This window comes from Macrobrachium rosenbergii, chromosome 45, assembly GCF_040412425.1.
Source record: "Macrobrachium rosenbergii isolate ZJJX-2024 chromosome 45, ASM4041242v1, whole genome shotgun sequence".
NCBI classification, from domain to species: Eukaryota; Metazoa; Arthropoda; class Malacostraca; order Decapoda; family Palaemonidae; genus Macrobrachium; species Macrobrachium rosenbergii.
Window position 1 is genome coordinate 21953191 of NC_089785.1, and position 14516 is coordinate 21967706.

The 14516-nt window shown below is 40.6% G+C and overlaps 1 protein-coding gene across 1 annotated transcript in view; it reads left to right on the top strand.

Moving 5' to 3' along the window:
• LOC136829966 (transducin-like enhancer protein 4) overlaps positions 1 to 14516 on the top strand; it is a 162110-nt gene that overhangs the window by 118591 nt on the left and 29003 nt on the right. The window contains exon 11 of the mRNA XM_067089141.1: positions 3215 to 3289. Coding sequence (XP_066945242.1) covers positions 3215 to 3289 — 75 coding nt within the window. The remainder of the gene's footprint in view (positions 1 to 3214; positions 3290 to 14516) is intronic.

The following is a 14516-nucleotide window of genomic DNA, read 5'->3' on the forward strand; positions in this document are numbered from 1 at the left end:
TGCACAAACGCGGTTTGCCGGAACACTGTCGGGCAAAATACATCTCTTTCCTTTTTCGTCGGGGAAAGAACAGCCAGGTTTTATATGTTGGTGCTGTCAGGCCGTTTCTATACAGAGAACCTCCATTCTTTTTTGAGTTTTCTGTAAAATAAAACTATTGAGCCGGCTTTGTCTGCCCGTCCGCACTTTTTTTTTTCTCTCCGCCCTCAGATCTTAAAAACTTCTGAGGCTAGAGGGCTGCAAATTGGTATGTTGATCATCCACCCTCCAGTCATCAAATATACCAAATTGCAGCCCTCTAGCCCCCCTCAGTAGTTTCGATTTTATTTAAGGTTAAAGTTAGCCTTAATCGTGCGTCTGGCGACGCTATGGACAGGCCACAACTGGCCCATGGCTGAAAGCTTCATGGGCCACGGCTCATATAGCATTATACAGTGTACAGAAAACTCGACTGCCCCGAAGAAACTTCGGCGCATTTTTTACTTGTTTATATTAAAATCAATTTTCATTTTTGGTGTTATTTTTCAATGTAATATTTTGTATTTTGGTTAAGATTATTTTCGTTTTCGTGATTGATTATTTTAAGTGTTTTAGCTGTGTGTATATTTGTGCGTGTGTTTTTATATTGGGATGCCGAGAGAGAGAGAGATTATTTAATTTTAAGTTAGCTTTAGAAATGTTTTATCATATTACGATTGTTAAAGAAAGATGAATAAAGTTAGAATATATATATATATATATATATATATATATATATATATATATATATATATATATATATATATATATATATATATAAACCCACCACATGCTCATAAAGCGTATGCATGCACAGACACACGAGCTGTACAGCAAACGTGAACCTGATGCATGCAAAAGCATAAAAACTCGGAACTAACTTGAATTTCCTTTTCTTTCCATGCTTGGCCGCCGATCCTCCACGTAGCAGACAGACATGTAAGTGGGAATTGTTTCTTTGTTGCCGGTTTCCTTCTTCCTTCTTCCTTCTTCCTTCTTCCTATCCTTCTTCTTCTTCTTCTTCTTCTTCTTCTTCTTCTTCTTCTTCCTTTTATTATTATTATTATTATTATTATTCTCCTCTTCCTCCTTCTTCTTCTTCTTCTTCTTCTTCTTCTTCTTCTTCTTCTTCTTCTTCTTCTTCTTCTCCTCCTCCTCCTCCTCCATCTTCTTCTTCTTCTTCTTCTTCTTCTTCTTCTTCTTCTTATTATTATTATTATTATTATTATTATTATTATTATTATTGTTATTATTATTATTATTATTATTATTATTATTATTATTCCCTCCTCCTCCTCCTCCTCCCCCTCCTCCTCCTCCTCCTCCTCCTTCTTCTTCTTCGTCTTCTTCTTCTTCTTCTTCTTCATTGAAGCTGATTGACAGGTCAGGTGTAGACGTGTAAGTGAGAAATGTTTCATTCTTCTTCTTCTTCTTCTTCTTCTTCTTCTTCTTCTTATTTCGTAGGTGATTGACTGGTCATATAATCTGGCGTCGCTATATGTGTATATGGTAAGCGAGGCCGTGTTTATTTTAGTGTCAACAAACGTCTCTTGCGGAAAGGAAGTGTTTTAGATAAGAGTATTTTCCTTCTCCTTATTTGCTTGTTTAACTAGTTTCCAATCAAATTACTTAAGTGTTTATAAGTTACTTTACGGAAAGGAAAGTGTTTTTATTTGCTTAAATAATTTCGTATCAAATCACTTATTAGTGAGTAATGTTTATAAGTTATTTCCATAGACATTTATCTAAACTTTCCTCTCGTCTTAATTAACTGCAGAAATTACCTTAAGCAAAAGGTTGTTCATTTGCACACACTTCTCTTTCTTCTATTATATATTCGTCTCGTATGTTTAGACTAGCTTTCCTTTATGTTCACTTATATACCTCCTTTCTTGAAGAGGCCGTGACGCCAGTTTTAATGTCCATAAATCAATCAATCTGATTTGAAGAGGCGTGAGTTGTCCAATTGTTTGTAAGGTAAAGATTGATGTCTATGTATTGCGTTTGCAGGTAAGAAATATATCTTTGTTATTATTATTATTATTATTATTATTATTATTAAAAACGGTTTCTTTATCGTAACTACAGTAGAATCCTTTGTAAAAATGAGGCACATTATGTATTACTTAAAGAGAGAGAGAGAGATAGCCCTGTAAAACGTCAAATGGGTTAAAGTATCGATTTTCTCTCTCTCTCTCTCTCTCTCTCTCTCTCTAATATCTGACTCGAATTATTAAAAAAAAAAAATCCCAAATTTATTTTCAACCATTGACCGTCATCCTTACCCTTCCATCTCCCATTTCTCTTTCCTCTCTCCTTTCCTGGCTTTTCCCCTCCTCCTCCTCCTCCTCCTCCTCCTCCTCCTCCTCCTCCTCCTCCTCCTCCCCTGCAGGTCATGTCAAACAGGAGTCACTGGCGAATTTTGCATGAGCGACAAGAGACGCGACAAAATTGACAAATGAATCATGTTGTTCCCCCTGACTTTCTACACCAGGTTCTGGCATGGGGGCTCCACCCCCTCCTCTACCTCCCCCCTTCCCCATTCCCCTCTCCCCCTCCCTCCTTGAACTTCCCCCTACCCCTAGCTGGTGACACCTTTACTCCTTTCTCCAACAACTGTGTCCTCTATCCCTGGTTACACTTACCCCTGGGGCTGTTCTCCGTTCTTCCCCCCGGTCCTATCTCCCTCCCCCTTTCCTTTACTCTTCCCCTACCCCTGCACGTGGGCTCCCCCCCCTTACTCCAATAACCTTGTCTTCTGCCCCTGATGCCTTTGCTTTCTACTCCTCTGTGGTAGCAGCTTGTAAATTTTTCCCAGGGGTGTTAACTGTGCTTCCCCCTTCCCCTCTGCCCCCTCCCCATTTAACATTCCCCTACCCCTGCACGTGCCCCTTCCTTCTTCAACACCCATGCCTTCTGCCCCTGGTCACATTGCTCTCTACTCCCCTGTGGGATCAACTTGTACATTTTACCCCAGGTGTTCTTTGGGCTTCCCCCTCTCCCCTCCAACCTTTAACCTTCCCCCTACCCCTAACACGTGACCCCCATCCCTGCTCCAACAACCTTGTCTACCTGCCCCTGGTCACATTGCTCTCTACACCCCTGTGATAGCATCTTGTAAATTTTCCCCCAGGGGGATTTTATATTTTTGAGTCTTTACGTACACTCTAGTGCCATTACCCGTTTCCTACCTTAGAGGGGTTTGTTCGAGGCGTTGGTATGGCCCTCCGGAAGAGGTATCTGCGACCAACATGTGTCGACTGACTACCATGTACGTAATTCAGTTCACTTGTCAACTATATCAACAACTTTTGTTTTTTAATATTTTGAGTTGTAATTTATGTATTTTTTCTGATTTCCTTTGTTTTTCATCCTTGTTTTGGCAGTATTTGTCCCTAGTTACATCTTTCGTAAGCAAAATACTCTCAAAGTTACAGAGAGAGAGAGAGAGAGAGAGAGAGAGAGAGAGAGAGAGAGAGAGAGAGCCTTCTCCCACCCCCTGGCAGGACTGACATACCGTTTTTCCCGGCCGGCAAAAACTTCGGTGTTGTTCAGAGTCAGCAAATATTTCCTTTCCATTTTTCCCCGACCCTCCGAATGCTGACACATACATAAATCTTTTCGGAACGGAGAGAGAGAGAGAGAGAGAGAGAGAGAGAGAGAGAGAGAGAGATAAAATTCTTTCCTCCTTGTAACATTGGAAAGGTTGGTTGTCGTGGAACCGACTGCAAGGGATGGAGGTCTTATCTCTCTCTCTCTCTCTCTCTCTCTCTCTCTCTCTCTCTCTCTCTCTCTCTCTCTCTCTCTCTCTCTCGATGAGATTCTGTTTTTCTTGTTTTCATGTTTTACAAAATTTACTACACAGAGCAAGATTCTCTCTCCCTTCCTTCCCCTCTCTCTCTCTCTCTCTCTCTCTCTCTCTCTCTCTCTCTCTCTCTCTCTCTCTCTCAGATATTTTTACTTTTTACATATATAATTTATTTCACAGTACAAGGTTCTCTCTCTCTCTCTCTCTCTCTCTCTCTCTCTCTCTCTCTCTCTCTCTCTCTCTCTCTCTCTCAGATAGTTTTAATTTTTTACATAATTTATTTCACTGTACAAGGTTTTTTTTCTCTCTCTCTCTCTCTCTCTCTCTCTCTCTCTCTCTCTCTCTCTCTCTCTCTCTCTCTCTCTCTCTCTCTCCCCCGGCGGAGCCGAGAGGTCGCGACTTGCGGTGATGGACCGGGCGCACTCAATTGCTATGTATACACATATTGGGACTCGATGAAACTGAAGGATTGGGGAAGCGGGGTTAATTGACGGGGCGAAATATCTTTCCTTCGGCGAAAATCTCGGCTGACAGTGACTGCCTCTCAGGTTCACGCAGTTCATGTGGGGAATGTGAAAGTGAGGCGTTAATGGTGTGACGTATATTTGACGTAGTATTCGCCTTCTGAAAGTGAGGTTGAATAATGATATGTTTTCCGTGTTCATATTCGACTTGCTTGTTGATATTTTGAAAATGAGGTTTAATTTTGTTTTTATTCATATCTGTGATTTTGAAAATGAATATAAATTTGCTTTTATCTATTCATATTCCTGACTTTGACAGTGAGTGTTAATGTATAATGTATATTCATACTGTAGGTTGCGTATCCATCATTTTGAAAATGAATATAAATTTGTTTTCATTTATGCATATATTCATGACTGAAAGTGTGTTAATGTATAATGTATATTCATACTGTAGGTTGCTTGTCCATCATTCTGAAAATGGATATAAATTTGTTTTCGTTTATACATGACTTTGAAAGTGAGTGCTAATGAAGTCTATATATTCATACTCTGCTTATTTCTAATTTGAAAGGGAGATTGAATGTGTTTAAGCATGTTCACGGTAAAAAATATTCGGTTTTACTCGTCAAAAATATTGCTCAAAAAAACCAGATGAATACACAAACATTGAGAAATTGAATTGCAAATGCCTGTAAAAAAAATTTTGCAGACAGATGCAATTGAAAGGCATGAATGCACTGATTCGACCTCGGGCGAGAAAGAGAGAGAGAGAGAGAGAGAGAGACCGAGAAAGAGAGTGAGAGAGAGAGAGAGAGAGAATCAGGGAGAGGTAGAGAGAGACCGAGAAAGAAAGACCTCGCACGAGAGAGAGAGAGAAAGAGAAAGACCTTGCACGAGAGAGAGAGAGAGAAAGATTCAGGGAGAAAGAGACCGGGAGAGAGAAAAAGAGAAAGATTCAGGGAGAGAAAGAGAAAGACCTCGCACGAGAGAGAGACCAAGAGAGAGAGAGAGAGAGAGCTCAGGTAAGAGAATAGTAACACTCGAGTGAAAAGGGATGGAGATAAAAATAAAAATTGAAACAGTGGCTTTGTATTATTTAACTGACACATATGGCCCTCACAGAAAATAGCCTTGAAATTGCTCTCTCTCTCTCTCTCTCTCTCTCTCTCTCTCTCTCTCTCTCTCTCTCTCTCTCTCTCTCTCTCTCGCTTTTAAAATATCCGCACAAACATTCGTTAGTTTTGAGAGCGCCGGAGAGGGGAAAAAAAAATTGGTATTGGATTTTTATTTTTTCGGGGAATGGCTCTGTCGCCATTAGAAAGATTAAAAAGAGACTGGTTTTTCCTGTGCATACATTTTTATTCACTTTCATTTTCGCTGGCGTTGGTGTAGAAATATTTTGTATATGTATATATATATATATATATATATATATATATATATATATAATATATATATATATATATATATATATATATATATATATATATATATATTATACATATATACATACATACACAAACAAACAAACAAGCAAGCACATGTAAATTGATATCACATTCACCGTGACATTTTCCATACACAAACATTCAGCTACGCATACCTTTGAATATCCAGTTCTCTGTACCTCGGGAATAGCCACTTCTAGGTAATTTCCCAAACTCTCTCTCTCTCTCTCTCTCTCTCTCTCTCTCTCTCTCTCTCTGCTGAGGTGAATTCTCCGTCGCTGATATTCAAATAAGTGTTTCTAGGAAAATGGCGTGTGATATATATATATCGCCTGCATTTTTATGTAAATGTTGAGCCGTCTTTTTCGAGCTCGTAGGCCTGAAGCATGTGATAGGTTATCCGGAGTCTCTCTCTCTCTCTCTCTCTCTCTCTCTCTCTCTCTCTCTCTCTCTCTCTCTCTCTCTGTGAACGTCGATTTCCACCCTCCAAAAATTGTTAAAAGCAATTTATTTTTCTCTCCCATAAAAATGTGTTACCTTATAGATTACAGCGCGGTAACAGTCTCTCTCTCTCTCTCTCTCTCTCTCTCTCTCTCTCTCTCTCTCTCTCTCTCTCTCTAAACGGCGATATGCCCGTAAAAGATTGGAAACTCGATCTTTATCCCTCCTAAAAAATTTGTTACATTATAGATTATGGCAATCTCTCTCTCTCTCTCTCTCTCTCTCTCTCTCTCTCTCTCTCTCTCTCTCTCTCTCTCTCTCTCTCATTAACCCCCCCAAAAATATACCCAATCTTCTCTCTTGAAAATGTTACCTTATAGATGATGGTAATGTAACAAACTCTCGCTCTCTCTCTCTCTCTCTCTCTCTCTCTCTCTCTCTCTCTCTCTCTCTCTCTCTCTCTCTCTCTCTCTCTCTCTTAAAAGATCCAGAACCGATTCAAAATTTCACCTGGCTAGGATTGTCTCGGCCGAGTGACAGGCTCGGATGATGCAAAGTGGATGGTGCTCTTTCCTCTCGGCTTTCCCGACAGGTAGATGTGGACAGATGAATAAACAGAGACAGAGAGAGAGGTAGGTAGGTAGGTAGGTAGAGAGAGGTAGACAAGAAACTACACAAGGGAGAGGAAGAAGCAGAAAGAGAGAGTGAGAAAGATATGCAGTGGATATGAGATGTAAGCTATGTGTATGTGTATATGTATATATATATATATATATATATATATATATATATATATATATATATATATATATATATATAGATCATCAGACAGATTAATTAATCCTAATGCTTTATTTCCCCTCTTCTCGGTTCTCAAAATACGATATTCAAACTCGAAACTAGTAGCTTCAAGGAAAAAAAATTCCAGCTCTCTCTCTCTCTCTCTCTCTCTCTCTCTCTCTCTCTCTCTCTCTCTCTCTCTCTCTCTCTCTCTCTCTCTCTCAGAAAATAGGAAAAACACAACTTCGACCAGAACCACCCCATAGAAAACCTCCTTTCCAGTGAACGCTCGGTTACCCTCAATGATTGGCAAAGACAATTCACTCTTTCCAGGGCGATGGGCAATTCCAGGCTCTCTCTCTGTTTCTGTCTCTGTCTCTCTCAGTGATTGGCTAAGACAGGTCATACACTCCAGGTAGCGGGCAATTCCAGGCTCTCTCTCTCTCTCTCTCTCTCTCTCTCTCTCTCTCTCTCTCTCTCTCTCTCTCTCTCTCTCTCTCTCAATGATTGGCAAAGACAGTTCATGCTTTCCAGGCTCTCTCTCTCTCTCTCAATGATTGGCAAAGACAGTTCATGCTTTCCAGGTAACGAGCAATTCCAGGCTCTCTCTCTCTCTCTCTCTCTCTCTCTCTTCTTATTAGCAAAGGCAATTCATTCTTTCCAGGCACTTTGTCTCTCTCTCTCTCTCACCCATTGGCAAAGACAGTGCATTCTTTCCAAGCTCTCTCTCTCTCTCTCTCTCTCTCTCTCTCTCTCTCTCTCTCTCTCTCTCTCTCTCTCTCTCTCTCTCTCTCTCTCACAGTCTTGTCCTGGAAGCGTTTTCCAGGACCTTTCCAGCGACCGCATCGCCTTCCGCCGTTCCAGTCCGGTGGGCGTGACACTGTCGCCTTCGTGCGCATCCTGGAAAGGTTTCCCTCCCTCCCTCCCTCCATCCGTCCTCCTCCTCCTCCTCCTCATCATTTCTCGCTTCCACTGATGGGAAAAAATTCTTTCCGTTTTCCCTCTTATCGTCTTGACGTTTTTTCCTGGTTTTTTAAAGTCTTTTTGTTGTTTCTCCTCCAATTTTATTCTTTCGTCTGTTTGGGATTCGTAGATTGTTTTGGTTCATTGTGTTTGATGGATTCGTCTGTTTACTTACATGGTGTTGCTTGTGGTGAATCTGTATTTATATATATATATATATATATATATATATATATATATATATATATATATATATATATATATATATATATATATATATATAGAGGAAAGAGAGAGAGAGATTAAAATACATTTAGTAAATTGTTTGGGTACTGAAAAGAGAGAGAGAGAGAGTTGAAACACTTTTGGTTATTGAAAAGGGAAAGAGAGAAACGAAAACCACCTTTAATAAAATGCTTTGGGTACTGATGAGAGAGAGAGAGAGAGAGAGAGAGAGAGAGAGAGAGAGAGAGAGAGAGAGAGAGAGAGAGAGAGAGAGAACTCACATTAATATTATCCCCTCTGTCACAGGACGATTTACAAACAAGGCATTTATCACCGGCTGTAAAATATTTTAAGAGCTGCATTCATTCCAGTTCATATAAAAAGAGTATAAAAAAAAAAAAACAGCAGCATCAACAAAAAATGCAATCAAGCATTTTGTGCAACATTTATTCCGCCGGGCGACTTTTGTTTTTGCAATTGCAAAGGGAGGGGGGAAAATCGGAGCGCAATTGTGCATTTATTTACCCAAACAGAAATGACCTTTGAATGCGCCCGGCAAACATATTTTAAACCTATTTCTCCCCTCTCCCTCTTCTCCCCTCTACCCTCTCCCCTCTCCCCTCTCCTCTCTCCCTCCTCCCATCTCCCCTCTCCCACACACCCACAATCTCTTATTTGTCATTTTGGAAGTAAACATGACCCCGATACAAAATGGGTTTTGGAATTAAAACGGCCGGTATTGTATTCCAGGCTTTTGTACCTCTCTCTCTCTCTCTCTCTCTCTCTCTCTCTCTCTCTCTCTCTCTCTCTCTCTCTCTCTCTCTCTCTCTCTCAAACATTGGCTTTTTCAGGACAATATACAGCATGATGGCAAAGTCATCTCACCACAAATTTATCTCTCTCTCTCTCTCTCTCTCTCTCTCTCTCTCTCTCTCTCTCTCTCTCTCTCTCTCTCTCTCTCATCCAAATGAGAACTCTGTTATTTAAGGATTCTCTCTCTCTCTCTCTCTCTCTCTCTCTCTCTCTCTCTCTCTCTCTCTCTCTACACGTAAAAATATGAAACTCAGTTTGTGTAAGGATTATTTTCCCAAATGAGAACTCTGTTATTTAAGGACTCTCTCTCTCTCTCTCTCTCTCTCTCTCTCTCTCTCTCTCTCTCTCTCTCTCTCTCTCTCTCACACACACACACACACACACACACACACACACACACACCTATTGATATTGTTCTATCGCCCTCACCACGCTAGTCTCCCGAGTCCGATCCCACGCGGAGGATTAGGCGATCTATGTGTGTTCTGATGGTATCAGATGTGAATAATGTACCTGGAGGTCTGTCGATAGTAGTGAGTCGCAGCTGAGAGAGAGAGAGAGAGAGAGAGAGAGAGAGAGAGAGAGAGAGAGAGAGAGAGAGAGACACCATCTGAATATGTATGGTAATTTTAAGAGTAATAATTCACCTCCATCTCCTATGGTAATCACTTAAACATGTATACACTCTCTCTCTCTCTCTCTCTCTCTCTCTCTCTCTCTCTCTCTCTCTCTCTCTCTCTCTCTCTCACATACATATACATACACACACACAAGCTATCTTTTGGTGGCACGAGAGCCTTGTATAGGTTAAAATATGTATAAAAAAAGCTATACCCGTATGGATCTGGTATAGATTCCCCCTCTCTCTCTCTCTCTCTCTCTCTCTCTCTCTCTCTCTCTCTCTCTCTCTCTCTCTCACACCATTTACAAAGCCTCGTACACGCTAACAATATGTCGTATTAAAGAAAAGTACACTTGAATAGATCTGGCATAGGTGTTTCCCTCTCTCTCTCTCTCTCTCTCTCTCTCTCTCTCAGCAGCTGTGAGGAGGAGGAGGATGGAGGATTAGGAAGACCTGCCAATCCCCTCTCCTCGCCGCCGCCGCCGCGCCTTTCCAATCTTTCGCTCCCCGTCGTGGGGATTGTGGGAGATTGATAGCCCTGGGAGGTTCACAATTAATGGAATTAGTAGTTAGGGAGGAGGACCTCGGAGTTTGGATCCATGTGGGGATGGTGGGATGGTGGGGGGAAGGTGAGTATGTCTGTCTGTCGGTTGTGGTTTCGAGTTGGTTATAAGCAGGGAGGTGGCATCGGCACCTGTGTTTGATGGAGAGAGAGAGAGAGAGAGAGATTTGAGCTGCTCCTACCCATTCTTCGTTTTTATTTTGCAATGTCTCTCATTAATGTTTTTATGATTTTACCACTTCTCTGCTGCCAGAAAAGTCTCTCTCTCTCTCTCTCTCTCTCTCTCTCTCTCTCTCTCTCTCTCTCTCTCTCTCTCTCTCCAAACTTCTGCTCTTACAGGTCAATAGACACCATGATGGCAAAATCCTTTACGACTATACCCACGACAGATTCTCTCTCTCTCTCTCTCTCTCTCTCTCTCTCTCTCTCTCTCTCTCTCTCTCTCAAACCTTCCTTTCCTCCTCCCTCTCCACCACGGTTCTTCAGAAGCGTGGAGAGAGAGAGAGAGAGAGAGAGAGAGAGAGAGAGAGAGAGAAAAATATTACTTCCCTTCCACCACCCTCTCCACCACAGCCACGGTTCTTCAGAAGCAGAGAGAGAGAGAGAGAGAGAGAGAGAGAGAGAGAGCGCTCTCCACCACATGCAGTTCTCCCCCTCCCCACCCCCACCCCCCACAAGATGGGGCCAGAGATTGGATGGTCCAAAATATAGTCGGGGCGTAAGAGAATTGCCGTTTTTGGAAGTTGCCAACGGCCCAATATGTGTGTATGTGAGTGCGTGTCGGAATAAAAAGCTTCGCCGTAAAGATGATATCGAGTGTGTGTTTGTGTGTGTATGTGTTTGTGTATGTATGTGTGGATTGCGTGGAAGCTATTACACTGCGGGTTCTGAATTTCTTGTTTTATATTGAACGAGTGACAACAATAATTGGGGTTTTACTGATTGGGTAATGTTTGCAGATGGTACGTCGATCATTTCATATTTGATAACTTTGTGTTATTCCTCTTTCAAATTCAATTCACTTGTATTATGTATGTATGTATATATATATATATATATATATATATATATATATATATATATATATATATATATATATATTATATAACAACTTCACTAAGACAAAATATCGACAGAAGGATTTCTCTTAATACTTCTGTTTTCCCAAACTTGTATTATTTTATCCTTAAGAGGTCGTCATCTTAACGGCTGAGAACCTCTGTATTTATATTGGTATTTAGTGAAGCAGTCTCTCTCTCTCTCTCTCTCTCTCTCTCTCTCTCTCTCTCTCTCTCTCTCTCTCTCTCTCTCCTCTCTCTCTCTCTCTCTAATTTGCATTAGTTATTTTAAAGTTCTTGATATAGTATCTATATTTGTATTAAATATAGCAGTAACTCATACTCTCTCTCTCTCTCTCTCTCTCTCTCTCTCTCTCTCTCTCTCTCTCTCTCTCTCTCTCTCTCCGCTTTTTTGAAACAGGGTGAACGAAATTGTGTAAGGTGTACGTGGGTCACAGAAAGAGGCTGAGGCTTTAGGGAGAGAGAGAGAGAGAGAGAGAGAGAGAGATTTTCTGTTGGGTGTTCTGGTCAATACAGTCCGGATATTACGTTAGCAGCTGATCCAATTACTTAGCCGTTTGTGAAGGAGGGAGGGAGAGTGGTGTTGGCGCATGCGCGAAAAGAGAGAGAGAGAGAGAGAGAGAGAGAGTCGTGCAGAGGCCGATGGGATGGGCAACCCTGAGCCTTAATTAGTTTAGAACTACAAAGAGCAATGGAAGAAGAGAAAAGGAATTATTATTATTATTATTATTATTATTATTATTATAGAAGTTTATCTATCGTATAATAATAATAATAATATTTTTAATATTCTATTAATATTAAAAGTTTAGGATCAAATTACAGATATATAACCATATTTATTTAATAATAATAATAATAATAATAATAATAATAATAATAATAATAATAATAATAATAATAATAATAATATAAAGAATTTAGGACCAATTTACATTTTATATATACATACATACATACATACATACATACATACATACACAATACCATTGGTTATTCCCTTTGAAGAGAGAGAGAGAGAGAGAGAGAGAGAGAGAGAGAGAGAGAGAGAGAAAAGCCGTAAAGATCCCCAGCAGATGGATGGTTTATGATGTCCCCAGCGACGAATAAAAACCTGTCCGTCTTTGGGCCTGATTTTTCCCCTCTTTTCCTCCCTTCTCTCTTTCTACTCCTACGGAGAGAGAGAGAGAGAGAGAGAGAGAGAGAGAGAGTCAAAGTCTAGCATGACTTTTATGTGATATGTATTTTTTTTTATATAGGGATTAATCACTTACCTGTAATTATCTCTCTCTCTCTCTCTCTCTCTTCTTATTCTTTCTATTATTATTATTACTACTCTCTCTCTCTCTCTCTCTCTCTCTCTCTCTCTCTCTTCTTATTCTTTCTATTATTATTATTACTCTCTCTCTCTCTCTCTCTCTCTCTCTCTCTCTCTCTCTCTCTCTCTCTCTCTCTCTCTCTCTCTCCATTCCCAAGTATAGCGCATAGGCGGCGAAAAAAGAAGGGGTAGGAGTAGGGAGTAGTGGAGTAAGAGGTTAGGGAATAAGGCAGTAGGGAGTCGGAGTTTGGGGAGTAAGGGAGTATGGAAATCAGGGAGCAGTGTAGTAGGGAGTAAGCTAGTAGGGAGTAGGGATGTTAGGGAGTTGTGGAGTAGTGTGGGAGTAAGGGAGTAGAAGGAAAAGGTCCCATGTGGCCCGTACTCCATCTTGGTCGAGGGAAGGAAATCACATTACGTCAAACGAATCCACTCCGAATTGGTATATAACATGATAGGATACCTTTCGCCCGGTGGTGGAGGGAAAGAGGAAGGGGAAGGGGGGTAAGGCAAGATCGGGGAAGGGGGTAGGGGGAGGGATAGGATCTGAGACTAAAAGGATTGGATCCTCTTAAAAGGGATAAAAAGGGTCTTGTGTGATGGGGATTGCTCCCTCATCCGTAGACTTTTCTTGTTCCTTTGTGCTTTGTGTTTTTTATTTTTATTTTTTTTTATTTCTCTTCTTTTTCGTGGGTTTTGTCTTGTGTTATTTTGTTAGTTTTTTAAATCTACGTTAAATACTTCAGTATATACATTATGTATATATATTTATGTAAGTGTGTACAGTATATATTTATAAATTATATTTGTTTATATATGTATATGTATGTATGTATATATATATATATATATATATATATATATATATATATATATATATATATATATATATATATATATGCATATATGTACATACATACATACAAACATTGCAAGGTCTCTCGCGCACGCACGCTCGTCGTCCGGACGGACGCGCGTACAAAAGGGATTTGCATAAAGAGAGAGAGAGAGAAAGAGAGAGAAGAGAGAGAGAGAGAGAGAGAGAGAGAGAGATACGAGCCCTGAGGAAACCTCTCGCATTTGATCTCGTCCGAAAGTGGTTCTCATCCCTGGGTAATCCCCCTTGAAATCCCTTTTCGTGAAATCCCGGGATTAATCACGCGCTAATCCGGAAATCAGCTTCGCTGTCATTACCAATTCAAAACATGTTATAGCATTTGTCTCACTTTAACGCTGATTCACTTCAGAGAGAGAGAGAGAGAGAGAGAGAGAGAGAGAGAGAGAGAGAGCAACAGTTTTATAGTAGTAGTATTAACAAAGAGAAGAAGAAGAGAGAGAGAGAGAGAAAGACAAATCTTTCCCTCCTACCTGCTTCAAATTCAACTTTTTTTTTTTCCTCTTCATTCTATTCATTCCCTCCTGCCTCTACGAGATGAAGACTATAAGGTTGCCCGTCCCATCGGCCGCTCTGAATCTCTTCCAAAAAAATCATATCTTCAGAGAAGTTTCTGCAGTCAAGTCAGTCCCAAGCCCGGATACAAGACTGGGGTTCATTGCATAGTTAGATATCAGTGTTGTCAAATACAAGGGGTGATTGAAACGAGTTTTCTGTATGAGCCGCGGCCCATGAGGGTTTCAGCCACGGCCCGGTGGTGGCTTATCATATCGTTGCCAAAAGTACGATTAAGGCTAACTTTAACCTTAAATAAAAATAAAAACTACTGAGGCTAAAGGGCCGCAATTTGGTATGTTTGATGACTGGAGGGTGGATGATCAACATACCAATTTGCAGCCCTCTAGCTTCAGTAGTTTTCAAGATCTGAGGGCGGACAGAAAAAAGTGCGGACAGAAAAAGTGCTGACAGAATAAATTTAGGACGGAAAAAAGTGTGGACAGAAAAGGGTGTGGACAGAAAAAGTGCTGACAATAAATTTCGGACAAAAAAAGTGCGGACAGAGAAAAGTGCTGACAGACA